We start from the raw sequence: 21,739 nt of genomic DNA, 5'->3' as shown, positions 1-21,739 counted from the left end.
AAGGGTAGAAGAAAACACAGCACTTGGAAAGAGGAGGAGAGGGTGTGGGTAGTTACAGTACTGAACTACAGAAGTGCTGTATTTCACAATAACCATGCTGCTGTGTGTGCTTGGAGAAATCACTGATTGTTCTCTTATCCCTGTACTGGTCTGAAGAATTTACAAAAAAACCCCAAGAAAACAAACCCAAGGAAGCAGCAGAACATGAATTCAAGAGCAGAACAGGATCACACAGGGAGATTCTACACTGAACTGGAACATTCATGTTTTGGATCATTGAGAACGAATGTACAATACTGGTCTGTTCCCTTTCTCTTCTTATGTCTCCATTTTGTTTTGCTTTGCTTAGCTTAGATTTTTCCCTTTTTGGAGTCCTGCAGGGAGGAAAGAAGGAGCCTTTGTTTTAAAAAGCCTGAAACCAACAGTGGCCCATTGATCATAATTAAGTCTAAAATAATACGCTTTTGCTGACCTGTTTGTATTGAATCCAAAAAATTGTATGTTATACCTGCTGTAGCCTTCGTCTGCCCCTAGATCCAGTTTCTTCTCCCCGCGCTTCTGGTTCTAGGACAATAACTTTAAAAGCCCAAAGATACCTGTGTGTTTGCATGGCTGCATGTGAAAGCACCTCCTCTTCTGTCTAGTGCCTGAAGTGCTTGTTGGTATGAGAACGAATTTTTCATAATCAGATGTTCTCTTTGTCACATACCCTGTTTTCTTTTACAGACTGCTGTCCCCGTAACAACCACCTCTGTTGTCAATAACTTCCTCAGATGGTGAAACACCACACAGGATAGCAGTGATTCTCATAATAACTCTGGGGGTTGCATACAAATTACAAGTAACCTTGCCATGATGTGCATGGGCCCAACTCAGAGCTTCCTGAAGTCTGTATGAATCTCTCTGTTGATATCAATGATCGTTGGTTTCTTCAGGGGCTGCTTCTAACCTTTTGAAGTCAGATTTTTAATATGACGAGATAAAGAGGCTTAACCCTGTGACTCTTGGTAGTCTAGTATGCTCTGAGTAAATACGCTGATGGATTAGTCACAGAATGTATGTGCTTTAGGAAAGTAGTACAGAGATTCACAAAAAAGATGCTTTTTTTTGGCATCGAGTCCTTTACCCAACAAATGGGAGAGTTAGGTGCCTTGGTCCTGCTTCTGCCCCTTCTCAGTCTGGGTCTTTACAGAGACCCACACCACACACCCAGGCAGTGTGCACAGCCCCATCCTGGTTCTAAGGATGTGTGCTCAGGGAAACCTCCCCTTCGTAGGTTTCCCTAGTACCTGTCTCCCAGGCTGCTCGTTCCACTCACCAACTGGTCTGGCTTGGAGGTCATGAGCAGATCACTTGCACAGACACAGAAGAGAGAACATGATCACATGGGAAACAGTTAAAAACAGAATTTAAAAAGAAGATAGGACACACAGTGGCAATCAGTCCCAGGGCTCAGCCACACAAACATACTGACCAGCAGCCTGCTTACATGCAAACGGTCCTTTTCATTCCCCTTTTCCAATCCACCTCCATCTTTTTTGTTCTTCCCTGACCTACCTTTGCTCCTCCCTTTCTTGACTTTGGCCTTTTCCCCAGACATCTCATAATAATCCTGTATCATCTTAACGGTCTCCTGTTCAGTCCCGGTGTTTCCCTCTCAGACACCTCATTATAAATCCTGTTCTCCTTTATGCAATAGTCCCTTTAGGTTGCACAGCCTACCAGAGAGTTTCATTTGTTGAATCCCTCAGTAGGTTTTGCACCAGGGCAACAGCTAAATCATTCACCTTTGATAGTCTTAGGAGCAGCTGATTCAGATGTTTTGCACCAGGGCAACAGCTAAAACATTCACCTTTGGTAGTCTTAGGGGCAGCTGATTCAGATGAATCAGGTTTTCTTGATCTTTGTGTTTATTTTGAATAACCATTAGCCAGATATTCTTACAGTAATCACAAATCTATCTATTCTGCGTGATTTCCTCCCTTCAGAGCTGCTTATTCAATAGCATTTTCACTAGCTGTCTCATTTGGCCCAGCCAGATGCATTGGAAAGGGGTGAGAATCCACTTAGTGCATTCCTCAGCAATTCATCCTGCAGCATGCATTGAATTTCTCAAGCAAAGATGATAATTTACAGTTTTGACTGCTGCATGTTTCAGGCCACCTGGGAAAATCAGTTTATTCCCACTACATTCGTATTGAATTGTTACCTAGGATAGCCTTTGGATTCTCTGCACGTACATGCTATTTTTTAATTCCTCACATTTTTTATTTTGCATGCAGCAAAATGCACAGAGCTGTGCCCGTGCCTTTTCTTGCATGGGGGAAAAAAATCTTCAAATACGTTTCTTTTTTTCTTGAGAAGAGACAACATCTGTGCCAAGTTGTGGTGAAGGGGTGGGCTGGCCCGAGGCAGGCTTGCCGAGGCAGCTGGCCCATGGCACTCGTGATGGTTGCCTTCTAGCAGGAGCCTCTCTTGACTGTACAGCCCACATGCCGGTCTGCTCCCATCTGCGGGGCAGCGTGATGCTGCTGCTTGCTCCAGTTCGTAAGCATGAGATTACAAGTCAGGTTGAGCAGCGCTGCACCCAGCAGTGCAAAAAAAGGCTGCAGAGAAGCAGCTGCTATGGTGCAAACATGAGGCATACAGCCCTGAATGTATAGGAAAACACCTATTGTATAAATCTCATGTTCAATGCAAGAAACTTGTCTGGTCGGCACAAGGGTGCATGTGCAAAGGGATGGGTGCACAAACAAGTCTGCATGCAGATTATTTGGACCTTGAAACCACCGCTCTGCCCAAGCATAACACATCTTTGGCTGAGAAGTCAGTGGTGAAGCCGAAGGAAAGATTCCCTTTTGCGGGGAATAACCGTTTTCTCTGCATGTATTTCTCCTGCGATGCTGGGGAGAGAAGGCAGCTGAGAGCTACCAGAGGAGGGAAAAGCTTTCCATCAGGGAAAGCTGCTGGCTGTGGTCCTCTTTGCTCCGCTGTAGCAGAAGTCTGCCGTTCAAGTACATTCGCATCTGCTGCCATCCAGAGCTCGGGGAGGGAAACTGTCTGACTGCTCGGCCAGACTTAGGTTTTAGTTTGATTCAAAACTTGGACTCTGGACCTGGGCGAGTCAAATCTTCCTTTCCTGCAATGAGGCTGTTATTACTTTTCAGATGTGGATAAATTGGAAGTTTTTGATGCCATCCTGTCAGCCACCCAAGACCGAAAGAAGCCCTGTTTCCCCGACAAAAACAAGCCTCAGGAGAGAGTGGCTTTGCCGGCCCTTACAGCCTGAAGGTTCACCCATGGCTGGTCCTCAGAGACATATTCCTAGGTTTCCTATACCAGATATGCTCATCACCATCTCCCTCACGTTCAAAACTGTAAGGAATTTAATACTTCTCCGCATATGATCTTCACACAGGGCTTTGGGGTTTTTTTTTGCACAATGATCTATCTGGGGCGAAGTCTGTTTCTTCCTCAAATCTTTGGTTGCACAGAGCACAGTGGTATCTCACGACTAACTTAAGATGGAAGACTGTGTTTATTGTTGGCCTGTTTCAGTGCAGCCTGTTACAGACGCTGAAATACTTTGTCTTGGGATTGACAGATAAACCATTAATACGTTAGGTTCATATAAGGGGGCGATTACAGGGGTGGCATTGCTTAAGTAGATGGGGTTTTTTCCAAAACCATTTGGTTTGCACAATGCAGCAGCAGCCCCTATTGGGAGCTGGCAGGGCCACGGGACGGGGCTCCTCAGGCCCGGGGCTGTGGAGCTGCAGGGAAACCACCTAGGGCTTGCTCCCGCCAGGCACTGCCCGACTTCCAGCTCTGCATAAGGGCAGATTTTGGTATTGGTACACAGAGGGAAGTGTTTTCTGCAGCGGCCACATCACCAGGGCCCAAGGGGGTGTGTGCGGGAGGGTAAAGGCGTGGATGTTTCGCTACTGCTAATCGCGTAGCGGCTGCAAGCGGGACAGGGCCCGGCGCCAGAACGCAAAATGACGGCTGCCAGGGCCCAACATGGCCGCCGCGCAGCCTCCCTCGTGACCCAGCCGATCCGGGCACCCTGCGCCCACTCTTCACGCGGCGTCACCGCCGATCCTGGGCCCCCTCTCCTTGCAGGTCGGCCTGCTCACGTGACGTCGCTCACGGGCCAATCGCCGCTCGCCGTGGCCCCGCTGCTGCGCGCAGGTCCCGCCTCCCCTCGTTGTGGTGGAAGGCGCCATTGAGTATAGCCGGAGCTGCCGCCGGGCTGCCGCGGCCGTCAGCCGTTCAGGGGAGCAGGGCTTGCCGCCGCCGCCGCCATGGACTACGGGGAAGGTGAGGGCGCACCCTCAGAGTAAGGGTAGGGCCTGGCCGCCGCCACCGCTGCCGCCGCGGGGCCCGGCCGCGTCTCAAAATGGCAGCGGCCGCTTTGTTCCGCGCAGGACGGAGCTCCTTCCCTCATCCACCTCCTCGCCGCTTCTCCCGGGTCGGGGGAGCTGCGGCGGCGGCCGGCGGCGGGAGGGCTGCGCGGGAGGAGGGGCGGCGTGGGCGGGCGGGCGGCGCGGGCGGGGGCGGCCCTCCGCGGGGCGAGGCGCCCTGGGGCGCGGGGCGAGCGGGGGGCGAGGGGGAGGCGGCGGGCGGGGGCGGCGGGGGCAGAAACGGGGGGAGCTCGGGGCGAGCTCCGTGAGGGGGTCGTGTCAGGAGACTGGAGATCCGACAGGAGAGAGAGCCGCCTCTTGTTGCGGCTCCCTGTCTCTCCCCTCCGGCTCTTGCTAAGCACTAAGTCATTCTCACTGACCCATCCTCTCCAGCTGAAGACAGAGATTGGAGATTCCCAGATACCCCCATGCATTGTGGTGTGAACATGCCCAGTGGGTCAGTCTCAGGTATGAGCTATAAATACGTCTAACCTGTAAAAAGCGTTGGGGCTGAACAGTCAGTGTTGACAAAAACAAAAAGCAAACGGGTTATTAAAAGTACGTAACATGGTTTGACTGCACATGTTTTCTGGAGGAGTTGTAACTGGCTGGGAATGAGACTTGATTTTCATCTTGGGCATGTCAACATGAACTCCTGCACGTTACAAATCAAAATTGTGAGCTCAAGGAGTGGGGATGGGGGGGAGTAGAAACTTTTCATACGATGATGCTTTTTTACATAAATCAATATTTCATTTTCATACGGACTACTGTATTTGATTCTTACTACTTCTACTGAAAAGAAAGAGGATGTTTCCCCCTTTTATACAGACATGGAAAAAACAGAACCTGGACCTGCTTGATTTTTATTTTTGTTATTTATTTTTTTTTTAAGTTTAAGAGTTTGGGAAGGAATACAGAAAACCTATAAATTAAATGTGATACAGCAAAAGCTAACACTTGTTTTTATACTGTGAAAAATATCACATAGATACAACAAAAAGGAATGCACATATTTTTGTAAGATGAATAAGTTTATGAGTTTAGTAAGACTCAAGAAATGATTTGACATCTCTTGCCAGCATGCAAGCAAGTACTAAAAGGATGTTAATATAAAAACTACCATAAACTGTACCCAGGCTTCATTTACAGATGTCATCACGTAAGTGTTTGCTGTTGGATCTCTTGATACTCTTGCATTGAAACAGACCCATCTCAGGTTGCAGTATGATCATTTTTATGATACATTCCTTGAGTCTTTGCTTTTTTGCAAGTGATATTGTTTTGCATTTATCTTTCTTCATAGTAAAAGAAATAAATTAAAGCCATGGCCCTGTTTTTTAATCTTCTGTATTGATTCCTAATTAAATATCCTTTAGTTTTTTAGTAGAAAAGGTTTTTCTTAAGTAGCAGTTTTAAGTATCTTATTGGAATGTTCACTGTAATGATTAACCAAACCTGCTTTTCTGAGATCTTATGAGAGTAGTATTAAAGCAAATCCAGGGTCATGCTGTGGGAAGTAACCAATCAAATGTATGTTGTACAGTTAAATCGTTCCTTTCATGTACCTCTGTAATAATAGTTTTCGTTGTGATAATTAAATTTTCTATTATTCATAATTATAAACCAAGTTTAATTATGATGTATACAGCTTGAAACACTTAACATTAATGTTCGTGCATTGTATCTACATTAGTAAGGCATGAATAAAGCTTTGTCTTACCCCGGTTCTGTATAGTGGGCTAAAGGCTATTTTATAGGGGTCCAGTAGATGGCAATAGAGGATGGATGTGGAGAGTTTTCATCTTTGCCCAGTTTTCATTTGAGTTCTTGGCAAAGTTCTTCCTGATGGAAACTTTTAGCCAGTGTGAAGCACTTTTCGTTGGATGGCTGATGACTGCTGTAATTCCACCATTGTCCCTTGCTTTGAGACAGAGATGACATGGCCTGTAGAATAAATTGTTAGTGTTATTAACAGAAATACTATTAACTATTCATGTTAATATTTTAATTATTGTAACTATTGTCCTTTTCATGTGGAAGGGGAAATGGCTTTTGCTTCTACTCCTAAAATTCATCTTATTTTTTGCATGGCACTCGGTGATGTATTCAAATTTCTGTACGTAATGACAAGGTTGTGATCTTAAAGCAGGGATGGTGTTATCAAAAGAGTAATGTGCCTGGGAAAAATGTTGCTTACTCTTGCACAATGGATTCTTAAGCTTCTTGTAGTCATTGTGGATTATGAATTTATAATGCAGGGGAATTTAGCTTGTTTCAAGCTGATACTTCTGTTTCTTTTTATTGTTTAAAGGTTATTTTTATTTTACTGACACTTGTTTTTTTCATTTATTATTGATTACTGCAAAATCTTTCACCTTCCTCTCATCTTCCTAGCTTTCTCATATGCTCCACATCAAGAACACTATTGAAAATTATTTTCTTTGTGCTGTGAATATGATTCCAATGTTCTCTGATCTTAAGCTTTTTCTTCTAGATGGAGTCCTTTGTACCAAGGGATTCTGAGTCTTATCTAGCTCATGTTTAACTTCTTCGTTCTCTTCCTAAGGAAAATTTGCTTTTTCTTTACTGGCTATTGAGATTTATTTTGCAGCTATGTTAAATGATCACTCCACCAGATACAGCTTCTTTTTATTTTTTTCTTTAATCTGAAGGAATACATAAACATTAATATTTTAATTTGTAAATTGATCTTGAATTGATCTTGTCTTTTAGTGTCCCATTCTTTTTTATTTTGGAGTTAATATATTCTTTTTCCCCTTTGGCATAACTCCTTTCCCCTCTCTCCTACCTAGTAGGCTTTAAGCATGATCTAGAAATGAAAAATGAGATTGTTCTTTGCAGTTCTGTTTCTGTACTTTAGTTCAGCAGCTTATTCATCTGCATTGCATTTATGCAAGAGGCTGCAGATGCCAAAAACTCATTTACTCCTTCAACAAACTCTTTGTTTCACATACATTGTCAGTGCCTTCATCAGTTTGGAGATTCACCCTTTCATTTTTAAACTTTAGGAGCAAATATGAATCACTTCTCTTTTGTTCTTTTTTCTTCTCTTTTTCATGCATAGTATTTGCAGATATACAGATATAATATTCTTCAAAGGTTTTGTTGATAAAGAGTTACTATTTAAACTTAAATGAAGTACTACACTTTTGAATTTTCAGTTTGAGACACTGCAGTACAGTTCCTGGTGGTTTTTCTCTAGTGCTTAAGGACATGTTCTCTCAGCGTGTTAAATAATTTTACATTGAGTCTGAGTAGTTTGCACAGATAGGCAACTTCTGTGTACCTCCACCAGTGGTGACAGCCAGAACCAAGATAACAGTGAATGGGGAGCAGGCTACAGGTAGAGGAAATTGTACTGCATGGATACAACTTTTTTTAATGCTCCCAGTCCGTTTATCTTGCTTTAGTAAGTAGAAGAAGAATCAAGTGTGAAAGAGGCTGGTGCAAATGGATTTTGATGTCTGTGATTGTGAGGTTTGTCAGTTAATAAGCTATTTACCTTGAGATTGTAATAATTAAAGCCGTATGAGTGATTGTTATTCAGCTACTAAATTCAGAAATTGAAATCCTTTTATTTTGGTTCACCTAAGTGAATATTTACTGGCTTCTTGTATGTTTTGCCCCTTTTTAGGATAAAGGCTTAATGCCTGAAGAAATACTGCGCTGCTTAATTTGAATGCAGTATCTTGGTCAAGCCCTGGGCATGAATGTAAAATCTATAAATCTTTGGTAAAGTTTGCAGCTGACAAAATAACTGAACCAGGAGGCCAGTGGTTGAAATGATAGGTTAACTGCTTACCATTTTGGAACAGTTAATGAAGTAGTCAGAAGGAGATCATAAGATCACCTTCATTAGCTCAGATGAAACATATGTCTGTCCCACCTCACCAATATCACTGTCCATTTGGAGGTGTGGAAGGAATAGCAGAAGTACTCCTTCGGTGTATTTATATGCCTTCACTGGTTTGCAGCCTGGGGACTTTAAGAACCAGAGACATAGTCTTTGTGTTCGACATCCTTTGTATTTCTCATCAGTGGATTTAACCAATTTCTTTCTTAAATCGATGTAAATCTTAGTAACTTCTTGTCACAGAGCAATTCCAAGACTTAAGTATCTGTTTTGTGAAAAAGGATAAAGTTAATTTTTTAGCTTGTTATTTTTAAGTTTCATTTGCTACCTCCAGTTTTTTGTAGCAGAAAATCATGCAAGTGATCATCCCTCTTCATTTTTTACCCTTTGTATCCTCTGTTAAACCTTTTTAAACATAAGTGTATTATAATGTAGGTAAATGCAGTGCAGTGAGTCTGGAAAGGATGAGTAAGTTGTTCACTGTTAGGGAGGAGATGGTGATGTCCTAAAGGCAGTGATTTGAGTATTTAGGGACTGGTATAGCTCCACAGCAAGACTGATGATGTTAGATAACCTGAACCTTAGATGAGTAAGGAGGGTATTGAGCAGAAATGGACGTCAGAAGTTATCCTGTGATTGTAAAATATATTTTAGTATTTTCTTTCATGCTGAGAATGTTAGACCGAAAATTTGCTTCAAAACTGCTTCAAACCAATTTTCGGAAGAGTTCTGTTGTGTGTGAAAGCTTTTGTGTTTTTCCCACTGGTGAACTTCTGGTAACACTGGTCGCTACTTACTACACTGTAATAGAATTGAATTGCAGTGGCAGGGATCTTGGCAGTATGCTGTGTTCTTCCTTGACTGATTTGATTCACCTCTTCAACTCTTAACCTAATTAATTTTTGCCATCTCTGGGTCTGTAAATGAATAGGGAGCAGGTGAAACTAAGGCAAATTATTCTGCACTTTGAAGTCGGATATTTCAGTTTTCAGAATGTCATTGTCTTTTGATTAGACGTACTGTATTTAAAAAATACCTTGGATCTGAGATTCACCATGGGATCATATAACCTTAATTTCTGTGAAACTGGAATTATTTTATTAATTGCCTTACTCTTTTTACTGGCCTGCATCTTTATGTAGGCAGTCTTGAGGGTATTCCACTGGGTTAGGTGGTAGATCATTCAGTCACACCAGAGAAGAATATTAGATGCTTCTATTAGAAGGCTCAGCTATTTCTTTAAAGAGTAACTTTTTACAGTTTAAGTTGATGCTCTGTGGTGCTACATGATTAGTATTTTGAAAAGCTGTTCTTCTGCTTTGCTGCAGAATTTTTATTGTATGTTTGGATTAAGGAAAGGTGCAGCGTGATGTCCGTGTTCAAAGTTCATTGTTTCAGAAGTATCCTCTTTATTTTTTTTTTTTAGAAGGTACCTATGATTGTTAAAATAAAAAAAAAAAAAATCAGCAGGAGGTCTTTGTTGGAGTCTCCATTCAGGCATGTTAAGAACATCTGTGTAAAGGTGATACACTCAGTTCAATACCATTTGCAGAATTCTTGTTGACATATGTAAATTACGATGACTGCCTGGTGCTAATAAGAAGCAAGTAGAAACAGGAAATAGAATGTATACTTATTTTCATCACTACTGTTATTTTCATGAAACAATATGTGTGCAGAACTAAGTTTCTGTTTTTCTTTAAACAGGGAAATTTCTTATGACTTCAAGTGAGCTTATTGTTTGGTTATCTTCTAGAAAAGTCAATGGTTTTACACTTTGAGAATTTGAAATGTATAAAACACTCTCTCTTGTCAGAGTGGACAAGTCTCTGTGTGGTCTTATTTTTATTCTTCCTGTGTTCACTGTGTTTTCCTTCTCTATGTTACCTTTTCTGTGAGGCTTGATTTGCCAGGCTTTCTTTGTATTATCCAAAAGTTAGTGTTGGTTGGCACTGGGAAGCAGTTTTGGTCACTAGAATGTCAGTGAAGTGCAAATTGTGCACGCTACAGGAAGACAGTGGATCATACTTGTTATGTGGATCTACAAAACTGTTTTAGTGCTTTGAATTTGAGTGTTTATTTAACCAGAACTTTAATATATAACTTCCAATGTTGAGGAGGAAGTTGGTTGTTTTGCCAGACTTCATTACAAGATATAAAGATGTCATGAAATGATATCGGTTCAGCTATGAAATACCAAGATCTTTGTGCAGTTAGTGAATTGGAATCCCACTGATTTGCGTAGATTTTTGTTTGTGCTATGTTGGAGAAAATTGTCTTGTTTGACTGTAGCCTATATGCAGTCTGCACTGCAGCATGGCAGCTTGTAACCTTGGCCCGAGGTGTCTGTAAATGTGAGTGAAGGTTTCTTGTGGCGTTGGATAGAGAAAGCAGAGGCCTGTGAGCTGTGTGTGTTATTAAAGGGTGGCAAGTGGTCTTAGTTCTCCACTAACTTCTGACATATTCTACATCAGGCTTCTTGATTTAATTCTCTTAATATAACTTGCGTCCGAATTCCAGCGGATGAAACAGTAATCCTGAGTTATCCACTACTGGGGAAAACATTTGAACTTGATTTCATTAAAGAGGTGCTCGGATGATGACAAAGACACATGGCTTCCCTAAGCACAGTGCCGGAATTGGTTTGCAACTGGCAGTTTTGTATTTTGTTTGTAAGCACTTAGGAATTTAAGATAGATTACTTACTAAGACTTCTTGCTTGCTTTCTTTATAAACATTTTTCTGCTCTTTTTTTAGACATGGACCGTGATTATGGGCATGGAGGCTATGGTGGCCCACGATCCATGGACTCTTACCTTAACCAATCCTATGGGATGGAGAGTCATGGAGGTGGAGGAGGTGGTGGTGGTGGTAACAGGTAAAATAATCCTTCAGTTGTCCCAAGAATTGATCAAATTCAATTTAAGTTTAAATCTTTCTGTCTTTTAACTTAAGTGTTCCTGAGGCATGTTGTTATGATTTTGTATGAACACTTTCATTCTAAGTCTTCATGTTTGATAAATACTGGCAAATACTAAACTGTAAGAGTTTTCTTGTAATAATCAGCATTTTTGTGGAAAAGTTTGACAGTGAAACCATGCGTCTTTGAATGAAAATGGAAAAAGTTGTATTTTTCGGTAATGGTTAGCAATTTGTAGCTGATTGGCCTGACATACCATTTCTGACATAGGAGACTAGACCTAACTGGTTTAGTGCCTTAGACTGAATCTATCAACATTCCGTTTTCAAGGAACATTTAGGGTATGTGTTCTTTGGTTTGAATGTGCAGTAATCAAATGATCTTGGTATTGAATCTGAAAGTCATGTCCAGATTATTTCATTGGCAGGTACTGATTACAGTCAAAACTGTGTGCATGTTCTGGGCTGCTTTGTAAGATGGATTGGTCTAAAAATAAAAATTCTGATGCAGTGGTCTTAAAGTTGTGTATTTAATGCTAGGATACTATTACTGTTGCTCTTTCAGATAAAAACAGTAGGGATCAGCTGATTTAATTTAGGTCTTATTCTCGTATTCAAAGAAGCGTGCTTTTCAGAGTAGTGATTCTATCTTGGAGGAAATAAAATGTGAAGAAAACTTAGATAATCTGATGGTTTTCTTGTGCGTGCCCTTGAATTCATGTCTGGCTGTAGCCAGACTACTGTATGATTCTTGTCTTGTAGTCACTGTGGTGCCACTGGGCAAGGACAGTACTAAGTAGGGAGGCTGGAGAAGTGTTGTGTTTTGCTGCACGGTTCTGTTAAACATTTTAGTGAAGTATAATATGTTTAATGATGAACATTAAGATTGACTTAAAAGTCCGAGCAGAGATTCAGGAATGAGCTGTACCTACCATATAGTAATCTGCATATGATTAAGGTTGAATGACTACTTGAACACCGAAATGTCACTTGCCATGTAATGTTAATATTGTGCATGGACTCTTTCTGTAGATAGTGTCATTTTCTGTGTAGCTTTGGGTCTTCTGAGACTAACATTTTAAAATGAAGGCATTCAGTTTACTATAGATACTGTTAGCAATTTGAGTCTCTTCTAGTTTATATTTTAGCAGTCAAGGGGTTGTCTTTCCCAACTCCTGCTGAATCTCCCTGTTATAACCCTGCAGGGACACTAATGTGTTTCCCTTCCAAGTGGTTACAAGTATTGATGATTTCTAGCTTGGTCTCCCACCCCAAGGCAAAGCAAGCTCTTGGGAAATAACTAAAGCTTTCAGTTCCTTGCTACTCTACTGTGAAATTCCAAGGACTGTTTTTGTGTCCACTGTGCATGTATTGGGATAGACTTTCAAAATGCCGAGTTGCTAGACTTAAACGGTCTGCAAGTGAAAGATGGGTACACTGAAGGTTGTGAAGTCTGATTGGGAGACTGAATTCTACAGGGAAGAAAATTTCCAGAAAGTACAAATATGAATGGAAGAGCACGTGTATTTCTCCTTTCAAATTAGAACTATGGGTGTTTAAAACTCACAACTGTACCACTAAAAAAAAAAAATATTTTTTTTTCCTCAGTTCAGAACTAAGCCGCCTTTTAACTGCTGTTTAACTGTTAGAATATGAGGGCATGATTTTGAAGAAAGGAGAGTTTGACTAGCCTATGAATGTCTGCAGGTGATTATTTTTGTGAGACTAGGGCTGGGCTCTAATAATGTTTTAGTAAATAAATGTTGCTGAAAATTTTAAGTTAACAAAGTTCAGGCTTACTGAACTTTAGAATTGTTTGTAGCAAAAATGGCTCAGATAGCTTTCTATCTGGTCATAGAGTGATTTGCCCAGCCCTAATCAAGATTAAACAATAACACAACTGTACGGACCAGTATAGTAATAAAATGATTTTAGTTGATAAATGTCAACTGATAACTTGTCTTTTGAAATGTATAACATTAGTAAGCTTACTTTTTTTTCTCCTCACTGTGCAACTCTTCCAGGTTTGGACCTTATGAGTCTTACGACTCCGGGTCTTCTCTGGGTGGGCGAGATCTGTACAGATCTGGCTATGGTTATAATGAACCCGAACAAAGCCGCTTCGGAGGTAGTTATGGTGGTCGATTTGACAACTCCTACCGGAATAGCCTTGACTCTTTCGGAGGTAGAAACCAGGGCGGGTCTAGCTGGGAAGCACCTTACTCCCGTTCAAAATTGAGGCCTGGGTTTATGGAGGACAGAGGAAGAGAGAGTTACTCTTCCTACAGCAGTTTTTCTTCACCCCATATGAAGCCTGCACCTGTAGGCTCTCGGGGGAGAGGAACGCCTGCTTATCCTGAAAGTGGATTTGGAAGCAGAAACTATGATGCTTTTGGAGGACCATCAACAGGCAGAGGCCGAGGCCGAGGAGTAAGTACAGAATCTTTTCAGATTCTTTTCACTAGACACTCTTTTAAACCCTTTCAAGACCACTGCTTTAAAACAAATGCACTGTTCAGTACAGTGTGGGTTTTTTGTCCAAGCAAACTATCATGGTTGACAATGTTGTTTACCCCCTTGAAGCTGTCTTCAAGTAGAACCTAGTCCCTCTTTCTTTTGAAAGTAATGAGTAATAGAAGACTAGTTGATAAGGTTTCTTAAATCTCTCCTTTTGTCTGAAAGGTGAAGATAAAAGTAATAGGTTTGGTCTAAAAGGGATTAAAAGGACTTGCATTTTTCCTTGTAAACACTAGCATCTTTGCTGCTGGTGGGGAAATTCTTGAATATTGTAAAAAGTTTAATTCAAAGACTTTGAAGTTTTGAGTAGGTTAAAGGTGCAATGTATAAGTAAAAAAATGAAACCCAGGTTGTGAATACTAGAGTAGTTTTTGTTTCCTGTAAAGGTGAAAGTTTAGCTAATACTTTAATATGTTGAACACATGCTTTATCAAACATCAAGTCGTCTTTTAAACCTAATTCTTACTCTGACTTGTGTATTGAAAGAGTGATGGGGAGGAAATGGCAAAGGTGGGTGGTTAGCAGTTACAGTGATTATTTTTCAAAATTAAAGCACGGTTAAAGGGGCATCATCAACTTGAAATGGGTCGTTTCACAGAATTAAGATTAATTTCCAGATAGCGTGCCTAGTCCTGATACATGCATTCATTTTGTTTTGAAGATTTATGTTCTAACTCATTTTCATTGGATTTCTTTCCAGTGTAGAACGTAAAAACTGTATGTCCAAGAAACAGCAAGGTTAACAGCACACAAAATAGTGGATTACAGTTTGGGGAAGTAATGCTTGATGTTAAATGAGCTAGAGGAAAAAAATACACAACAGAAGAGAACAAAAAAAGAATCCTGACAGGAGTACTAACTTTAAGTTGATGGTGTCCCTTTATCTTGGTTTTAAAATTCCAATTCTGATTATGGGGTTTTTTTTGAAGCACGAGGAGTTCAGTGAACACTTTTCTGCCTGTGCCTCTAGGTGTAACTTATCTTTTAAATTTCTTAAGCGTGCCATATTTCTTTGGGAAGCAATTCTTTAGTATTAAACCATACAACTTGTTTGTAGCTTGAAGTGTAGAATAAGATTCTTTTTTACTGGGTCTTTTAAATGCCTAATGGTGTGGTGGTTTTGTTCCAGAAAGTCTACTTTGCAGCATTCTTGAGTACTATAGTTGCCATATTCAAATTTTAGCTCAGATTTGCACATGGCTGCTGGCTAGCATGTAACATGGTATGAGAAAAAGATTCTAATCTTTTATGTTTCTCTGCTTGTGAAGCTGAAAGTGTTAGGTACTTAAGCTTGGATGCCATCCTTTCAGAACTCATTTAGATCTGAAAGTTTTGTGGAGAGTTACAGCCGAGTAGTCTTTTTTCTTTTTTTTTTTTTGTTTTGCTTTTGAAATTTATCTTTTTAGTCTTTTATGTAATAAAGGAGAATGTAAAGGCTAAACTACTTAACATATGTAAAATGCATTGCACCTTTAATAGATAGACTGTCTGTTTAAAAAAAAAAAGTACTTAAAATTATCCAAGTGCATACTTCATGTCAAATGTATGTGTACAGTGTAAATGTATATGATAGGTAGTTCTATAACTATCTCAACTAAATAAATTAACATGGAGATCTTGTGCATGGACGTCTTTCTAATAAAGAAAAGTGCCTGTTTTGGTACATTCTGTCTGTCATTTAAAATTTGCTTAAAAAGAAGTTATACTTTTCACGAAGTATGTTGAAGTTATTGTGTTCTTTTAACTTTGATAGCGTAATACTAATTCTCTGCCCATGGCAATACAAATATTTCTGCTTATCCAAGTCACTCATCCAGTCAGTGGGCTCTCTTCTGCCCTTTGTTAATCATATAATTGAATTAATATTAAGAAGTATGTTAGTGCTTTTGAAAATATTGCAGCTACCTAAATTCTCCCTCTTCAGATTACTCATGTATTCTATGCCTTCAGAGAGGTAACTGTCTCAAACAAGTGTCCACAAATGACTCTACAGCATTTTAGAAATTGTAGAAAGGTTTAATCTTTCAACTGAGTTTTCATTTCTATTGCTGCCATGTTTTTTATCGCTCCCTCAAGGCCCAACTTTTAAATTCCGAATTTAGTGAATTCAGTGGAAAGATAAGTTTAAAAAAAAAAAAAAAAGAATAAGCTTCCTTCAATTAATCACTGTTCCACACTGGACGACCATCTTTACTCAGTTTTCAAATCACTACTAATCATTTGGCATAAAGAAGCTGTGTGCTTTTTTTTTTTTTTTTTTTTTTTTTTTTTTTTTTTTTTTAAAATGACTGCTGACTTAAGTGTTGAAAACTGTGTTGGTTAGCTCTGTTTTTTCCCCAGAGGGAGATGTCATTCATTATCTAGAGAATCTGAAGAGAGGAGTCAAGATGTTAGGCTGAGATATGAACTCTGATGGACATGTTCATTGTCTGGACAATGGTTCTGAATAAGCAGAAACACAGTTTATACATACGTATTCGTTCTACTGGACAAACACCCACAAAGCCATTGCACAACACATCATCAAACTGGGAGCTTAAATTTCCCTTGCAGAAAGAATGCAGATTTTACTTAGTTGACAGTTTTATTGTACCAAGTAATTGTTTTATTTCTATTGATTTAATATACTAATACTTTTTTCTTGATTTCACAAATTTTCAGCATATGGGAGACTTTGGAGGAATGCACAGACCTGGAATTGTTGTTGACTATCATAACAAACCCAGTCCTGCAGCAGTTGCTGCAAGAGGAATAAAAAGAAAGATGATACCACAGCCATATAACAAACCTGGCGGTGCGTTTATCAAGAAACCCAAAATGACAAAACCTATTTTGAAGCTGAGCCAGAAAAAATCTCCTAGTAAGTAAAAAGTGCCAAAATTCTTAAGTTAAAATTTACTAATTGTTTAATTTATTATGAGTTATTTACTTTTAATATTCAGAAAGAAAGCTGTATGTGCTGTTTTGTAACACTTCATTTTCTACCCTTGAAGTACTCTGCAGCATTTTATGAATTTACTCTTCTAGCTCTTCTACTGCAAAGATAATTTTCTGAATGAAATTGCATTTTTTGATGTGTTTAAATATGTACTGCTGAAGACTATTTCATTGAGACTTTATAATAATACATCCTGGAGGCAAATTTTCACCACTGAAAATAATTTCAGATCTCAGGTTGCCTAAAGTGATAGTGCATGACAAATATTAAAATACGCGAAATACACCCTGCATTCTATGAGCCTGGGCACTGCTGCCCAAACCTTAAAATGTGCTCTCGAATGAGCTTGGGCACTGCTGTCCAAATACTTTGACAGATATAAAAAGTAGCGCATCAGCTGCAATTCAGCTAAAATAAAGGCATAAGATGTGGGTGAAAAGGAGAGGAAAAGGGAGGCAAACTGAGAAAACTGAAAATTGTTAGGGAATAATTTATGAAAGTCAGAGAGAGATTGCTCGTTCTTGTAAATGAAATTCCATAATGAGCAGAAGAACTGGAAATACGATAAATAACATAGAATATAAATTGCAAAGCGTTAGTAGTGCTTGGTTTGTTTAGCTTCCCTAAAGATGTCCTACAACTTCCTGTGCACCCCCAGCCTACTCACTGGCAGGCTGGTGTGAGGAGCAGAAAAGGCATTGACTGCTTAGCAGCAACCAAAAACATTAGTGCGCAACCAACACTATTCTCATCCCAAATCCAAAACATAGCAGTACACCAGCTACTAGCAAGAAAGTCAACCCTATCCCAGCCGAAACTATGGTAGACTCTTAATAATTTTGATACTGTAGGCAAAGCTGGAGAAAAAGATTCACTAATGAGGTTTGAATAAATTACTTGCTTTGAGGGAATGTAAACTTGAGTATTAAATATTATGAATGGCATGTACAGCAGTCAAATTTTAGTTTTTTATACTTGTAACTTCCTCGGTAATTTGGATCTGCAATGTTTTATACAGTTAGATTTCAGATCACCCCTGAAAAATGTTTAAAATTACTTTAGCTCAAAGCTTGCAAGGTAAACACACAGACTTGGGAAGAACTTCCACATGAAAATTTTATGTTTGACTTTGTAGTTCTAGTTAAACTACAGTATATTACAGAACTTAGCTTTGGCTTCAAGAGTGCTGTAAAAATTTCAGGCAGTGGGTGTGTAGAACACATTCCTCTACCTTTTGCACAGGGAACGTTACTGCTGGATTTACCAACTTTGTTTTGATGAAATGGGTCTGTAAAGTACACATCCAGGTCTATCAAAGACTTACATCTCAAAGGTCTCCCTCTTAGCTTCTTCTTTCAGCACTTTTGTAGGTTCTCCTTTTCTAAACTGCCTTCGGACAGAGCACTTCTAGCTTATTATCTGTTACCCCTCACTGACTGCCACGGTCCAAGGACTGATGTACTACATAATACTGAAGTTACTTTAAGAAGTTGAGGAGATAGCGCCTACTAGAACCCACTTTTAATCAGCCTGTCCTGTGGCTTTGAGGTTGGGGGGAAGAAACTATTGGGTGGCTTAATACAATTTTCTGAAACTTGAACTGAAAGGTGCTCTAAGCAGTATCATGTGAAGTGAGTGACAATTAACAGAAAATTGGTATACAGTATATGTATGAAAATATCTCAAAATTTTATTTCCTTTCAGTCTTGACTTTCTTGTTTTGTTGAGTTAGATGTAGGTGACTGCATCTAGAAGACTTTTTAGTTTATATTCCTAAGGATAACTGATTTTACATTTGTTATTATTACTAAAATATGATAAATTATAAACGTAGACTGTACTAGCTGCCTAACAAGCAGAATTTTTTTCATAACTATCTTATGCCTTGAAATAAACTGAGAGTGTTAGTGTTTCTTGCATTATTTATTTCTTTCTCATTTTATGTTTATAGACATGAAGACATCTTTCCAGGATTCTACTATAGAGGTAAAGATTCCCGGAATTGGAAAGTGTTTGTGATTGTTGCAGAAGTTTGCACAGTACACTTTAAGACGAGTAATTATTCAGCTAGAGTTAGGAAAACTAAGTACTACATAAGGTTTTCTAAATATGATTTTTATTTTTTCACTTTATCTAAAACTGTCCTGTCTTGGTGGCAGTCTGAAGTCCTTGCTGATTTAAAACGAAAGATGTAGCTTGTGCAGATAGTCTGGAAAATGAATTTTAAAGTGTATTTGTAGACTCTACTTATTCTTATAATGCACAGACAGCTGTCATGAACGCTTCTCATGTTGTCATAGGTAGTCAGCTTGAATTCATACACCTATGGCCTGCTTGGATGGGTTGAGAAATTAAGTACAAAATGACAGGGAGATTTCTAAACAGCAGTGAGGAAGAATGGATAAGACATAAGGCACATCAAGGAGAGAGGGTAAATAAAAAAAGAACCAGTCTTAATAGGTTTTCTCTGGTAGGGTACAAAGATTAATTCCCACCTACGGAAAGATCAGTTGCAACAATAAGTAAGAACGTGATTAGTGAGCTAAGCGTGTATGCATATGCTGGTTCCATGTTGAAAGACTGGAACGTTATTTTCCTTCTCTTTGAGTCGATGTATTAATATATTCTCAACTAAGCATTTAGAAGTCTGAATTAGAAGTCAGAGTACTTACACAGAAGACAGTGAGAATTTTGATTGTGAAACTAATTCACAAAGACTTCAAGATATTAAGGAGAAATGGATAGCTTGAAGTGTTTGTACACAGAGTCTAACTAGATACTCGATTTGCTTTCTTCTGTTGTCATATTTGGTAAAAATAGCAAGTAATAGATTAGTGGAGCTAAAGTAATTTCCACTGTCTCTTTCTGGATTTAGAATGATGTTTTGTTGTGGTTTTTTTCTTACAAAATTTATGGATTTGACTTTATTAGGAAATTGAAGTGGACACAAGTGGTGCAGTGGTTATATATGAAGACTTTACGAGAGATGCTTATGATCTTGGATATCAGACCTTTGGAGGTAAGTCTGTTTGCTTTGTCAGGTAAGGTATTGTATTTGTGTGACTTTGAGTCAATAGATTTAGCAAGCGTGTATGTATGACCTCTAATAGTTACTGAGTAGCATGACTACTTCTTTTTAAACAGTTATTAACTTAGGCCGTGAAGATTATTGTTTGTAACATCCATCCATTGCTTGTTTTGTTCTTTACATGCTTATTGTATCATCTCTGTATGTTGTTGTTGTTTGACTTGTTTTAATTTTTGTGAAATTAAACTAAATAGTCTTCTAATACTTACCGCCATTCCATTGCTTAAATGTTGTTATCCCACCAATTCCTTATCCATATCCTATTATTTATCCCACTAGCTGATCAACCTCACCCTTAAATCCTAGGTGAGTCGATTTATAAAAGTGGGTTTAGTTAACTCGGAGAGCTGCTCTCAAGAACATAGGTTCTATTTCATATGCAGTCTTAATGAAACAGGTTAATTATTAGATAACATAAAATCAGTTGAAGTGTATATTAACTGTAGTGATTTCAAACACGTACACAAAGAAATCCAGTGCTAAGGCTGAAACTATTTTTGGTCCTCTTTCCCTCCTGTGCTGCCCTATTGTGTATGTAGTCTAATCTGACGGTAAGGAGTGCTGGAAATTTGTAGCCAATTGATTAGAGTTTCTTTTCTTGAAGTAGTAGTAATGTTTTTTTTTAATTGTGTGGGTTTTTTAATTTTTAAAAGTTTTTTTTAATTGTGTGGGTTTTTTAATTTTTAAAAGTTTGCGTAAGTGCACTGAAGGAAGCACTTCCATTCCCCAGCTTCTAACAGGACAGGTGCTTGAATTTGTGAGCTTGAGGGGTAAGATATAGGCCATTTCACTGCACATAATGTCATACTAGATGATTTTTACAGCAGTAAAACAAATGATCCTTTGCACGTTTCCAGGGTTGGTGGTAAGGCACGAAGTGAAATGTAACTCCTGAGATTAGTAACAGGAATTGCGTCTGTGGGTGGGTGGTTGTTTTTTGTTTTCAAATAGAATTAAAAAAAAAAATCTTCTGGATGGGAGTAGTTCTCCTGTCTGGATCAGAGTAATTTTTGAAACTCTTTGCTACAAAATTAAAAACTTCAGGGTAATCAAGAATGAAGTGTATGCTGTTAGTGGAAATGTCTTCAATACTCGGTGACACTTCTAGAGTCACAGAGCTTTTTGCAGGTCCCCTATTTTTTTTTTCTTGCATTATGCTGCTGTACGTTCTTTTCTGTTGCTGTTTGCATGGAGGCAGAGAAAAACTAAGTGATCATCTTTTTCCTGCTCTAACACTACTCACTGAATAATATTCTAATTGTTTCACTTTGTCCGTAGGCTTTTAAAGCAGACATAAGAAAGGCAAACATAAGTACACTTATGCAGAAATTTCAGTGTCCTTAGAAGTCTTTAATGTTGCAGAACTAATTTCTAGTCATTTATTTGTTTGCACTCTTACTAACATGCCAGGCGATAATGTAATGGGGTTCTTTGAAGGTTTGCTTGGGTTTTTGTTGCCTGGTGTTTTGGTGTGTGGGGTTTTTTATTGGCCCCAGCTGGCTCTTCCGTCACTGGTTTACTTCCTCATCTGAAAATCTTTGGAACGTTTTTTCTGTGAAATCAAGTGAAGTTTAGTGGGGAAAAATAATAAAGTTGTTGAAGTTCAAGTTGGGTACCATACCTTAATGAAACACTACCTTGTGTCCTTTATTAGCACCTTTGCTTTTGGTCTTGGAAACTGCCTTCTCAGCAGAAGAGAATAGCTTTAGTTTTTATGTAGAGGGATTGTAGCAATGGTGTTCTGAACTCATGGAGAGTTTTAAATAATGTGTTTCTCCCCATGCACCCCAGTACCCTTGCCTGGTCACTTGAGGTCTTTAATAACTAGGCACAACAGGGTAGGGATTGCTTTAACTTTGAATTTCCTTATTTTTATAGTGTAATCTAGAGTGTAACCCTTTAACTACTTAGTTTGCATTGTTGAAAGCAAATATTTAAATTGGTTGTCTTTAGAGGAGGAAAACATAGCAAAACTTCCGTGGCATTCAAACAAGCCA

The 21,739-nt window shown here is 39.2% G+C and overlaps 1 protein-coding gene across 2 annotated transcripts in view; it reads left to right on the top strand.

The window, feature by feature from the left end:
* Nucleotides 1–4,163: 4,163 nt before the first annotated feature.
* The window catches only part of ZNF326 (zinc finger protein 326), a 29,459-nt gene continuing 11,883 nt past the window's right edge, over nt 4,164–21,739 (top strand). Inside the window, exons 1-7 of one of the 2 annotated variants that reach the window (XM_054211331.1) lie at nt 4,164–4,320; nt 4,797–4,871; nt 11,038–11,158; nt 13,224–13,629; nt 16,378–16,576; nt 18,606–18,640; nt 19,586–19,673. In XM_054211331.1, the coding sequence (XP_054067306.1) occupies nt 4,305–4,320; nt 4,797–4,871; nt 11,038–11,158; nt 13,224–13,629; nt 16,378–16,576; nt 18,606–18,640; nt 19,586–19,673 (940 nt within the window). In that variant the 5' untranslated portion in view covers nt 4,164–4,304. The remainder of the gene's footprint in view (nt 4,321–4,796; nt 4,872–11,037; nt 11,159–13,223; nt 13,630–16,377; nt 16,577–18,605; nt 18,641–19,585; nt 19,674–21,739) is intronic. The other variant, XM_054211332.1, reaches the window with a different exon arrangement.

Source organism: Rissa tridactyla, chromosome 8 (genome assembly GCF_028500815.1).
Source record: "Rissa tridactyla isolate bRisTri1 chromosome 8, bRisTri1.patW.cur.20221130, whole genome shotgun sequence".
Taxonomy (NCBI): Eukaryota; Metazoa; Chordata; class Aves; order Charadriiformes; family Laridae; genus Rissa; species Rissa tridactyla.
Note: the sequence above shows the minus strand (reverse complement) of the source record. Positions and strands in the feature narration are given on the sequence as shown.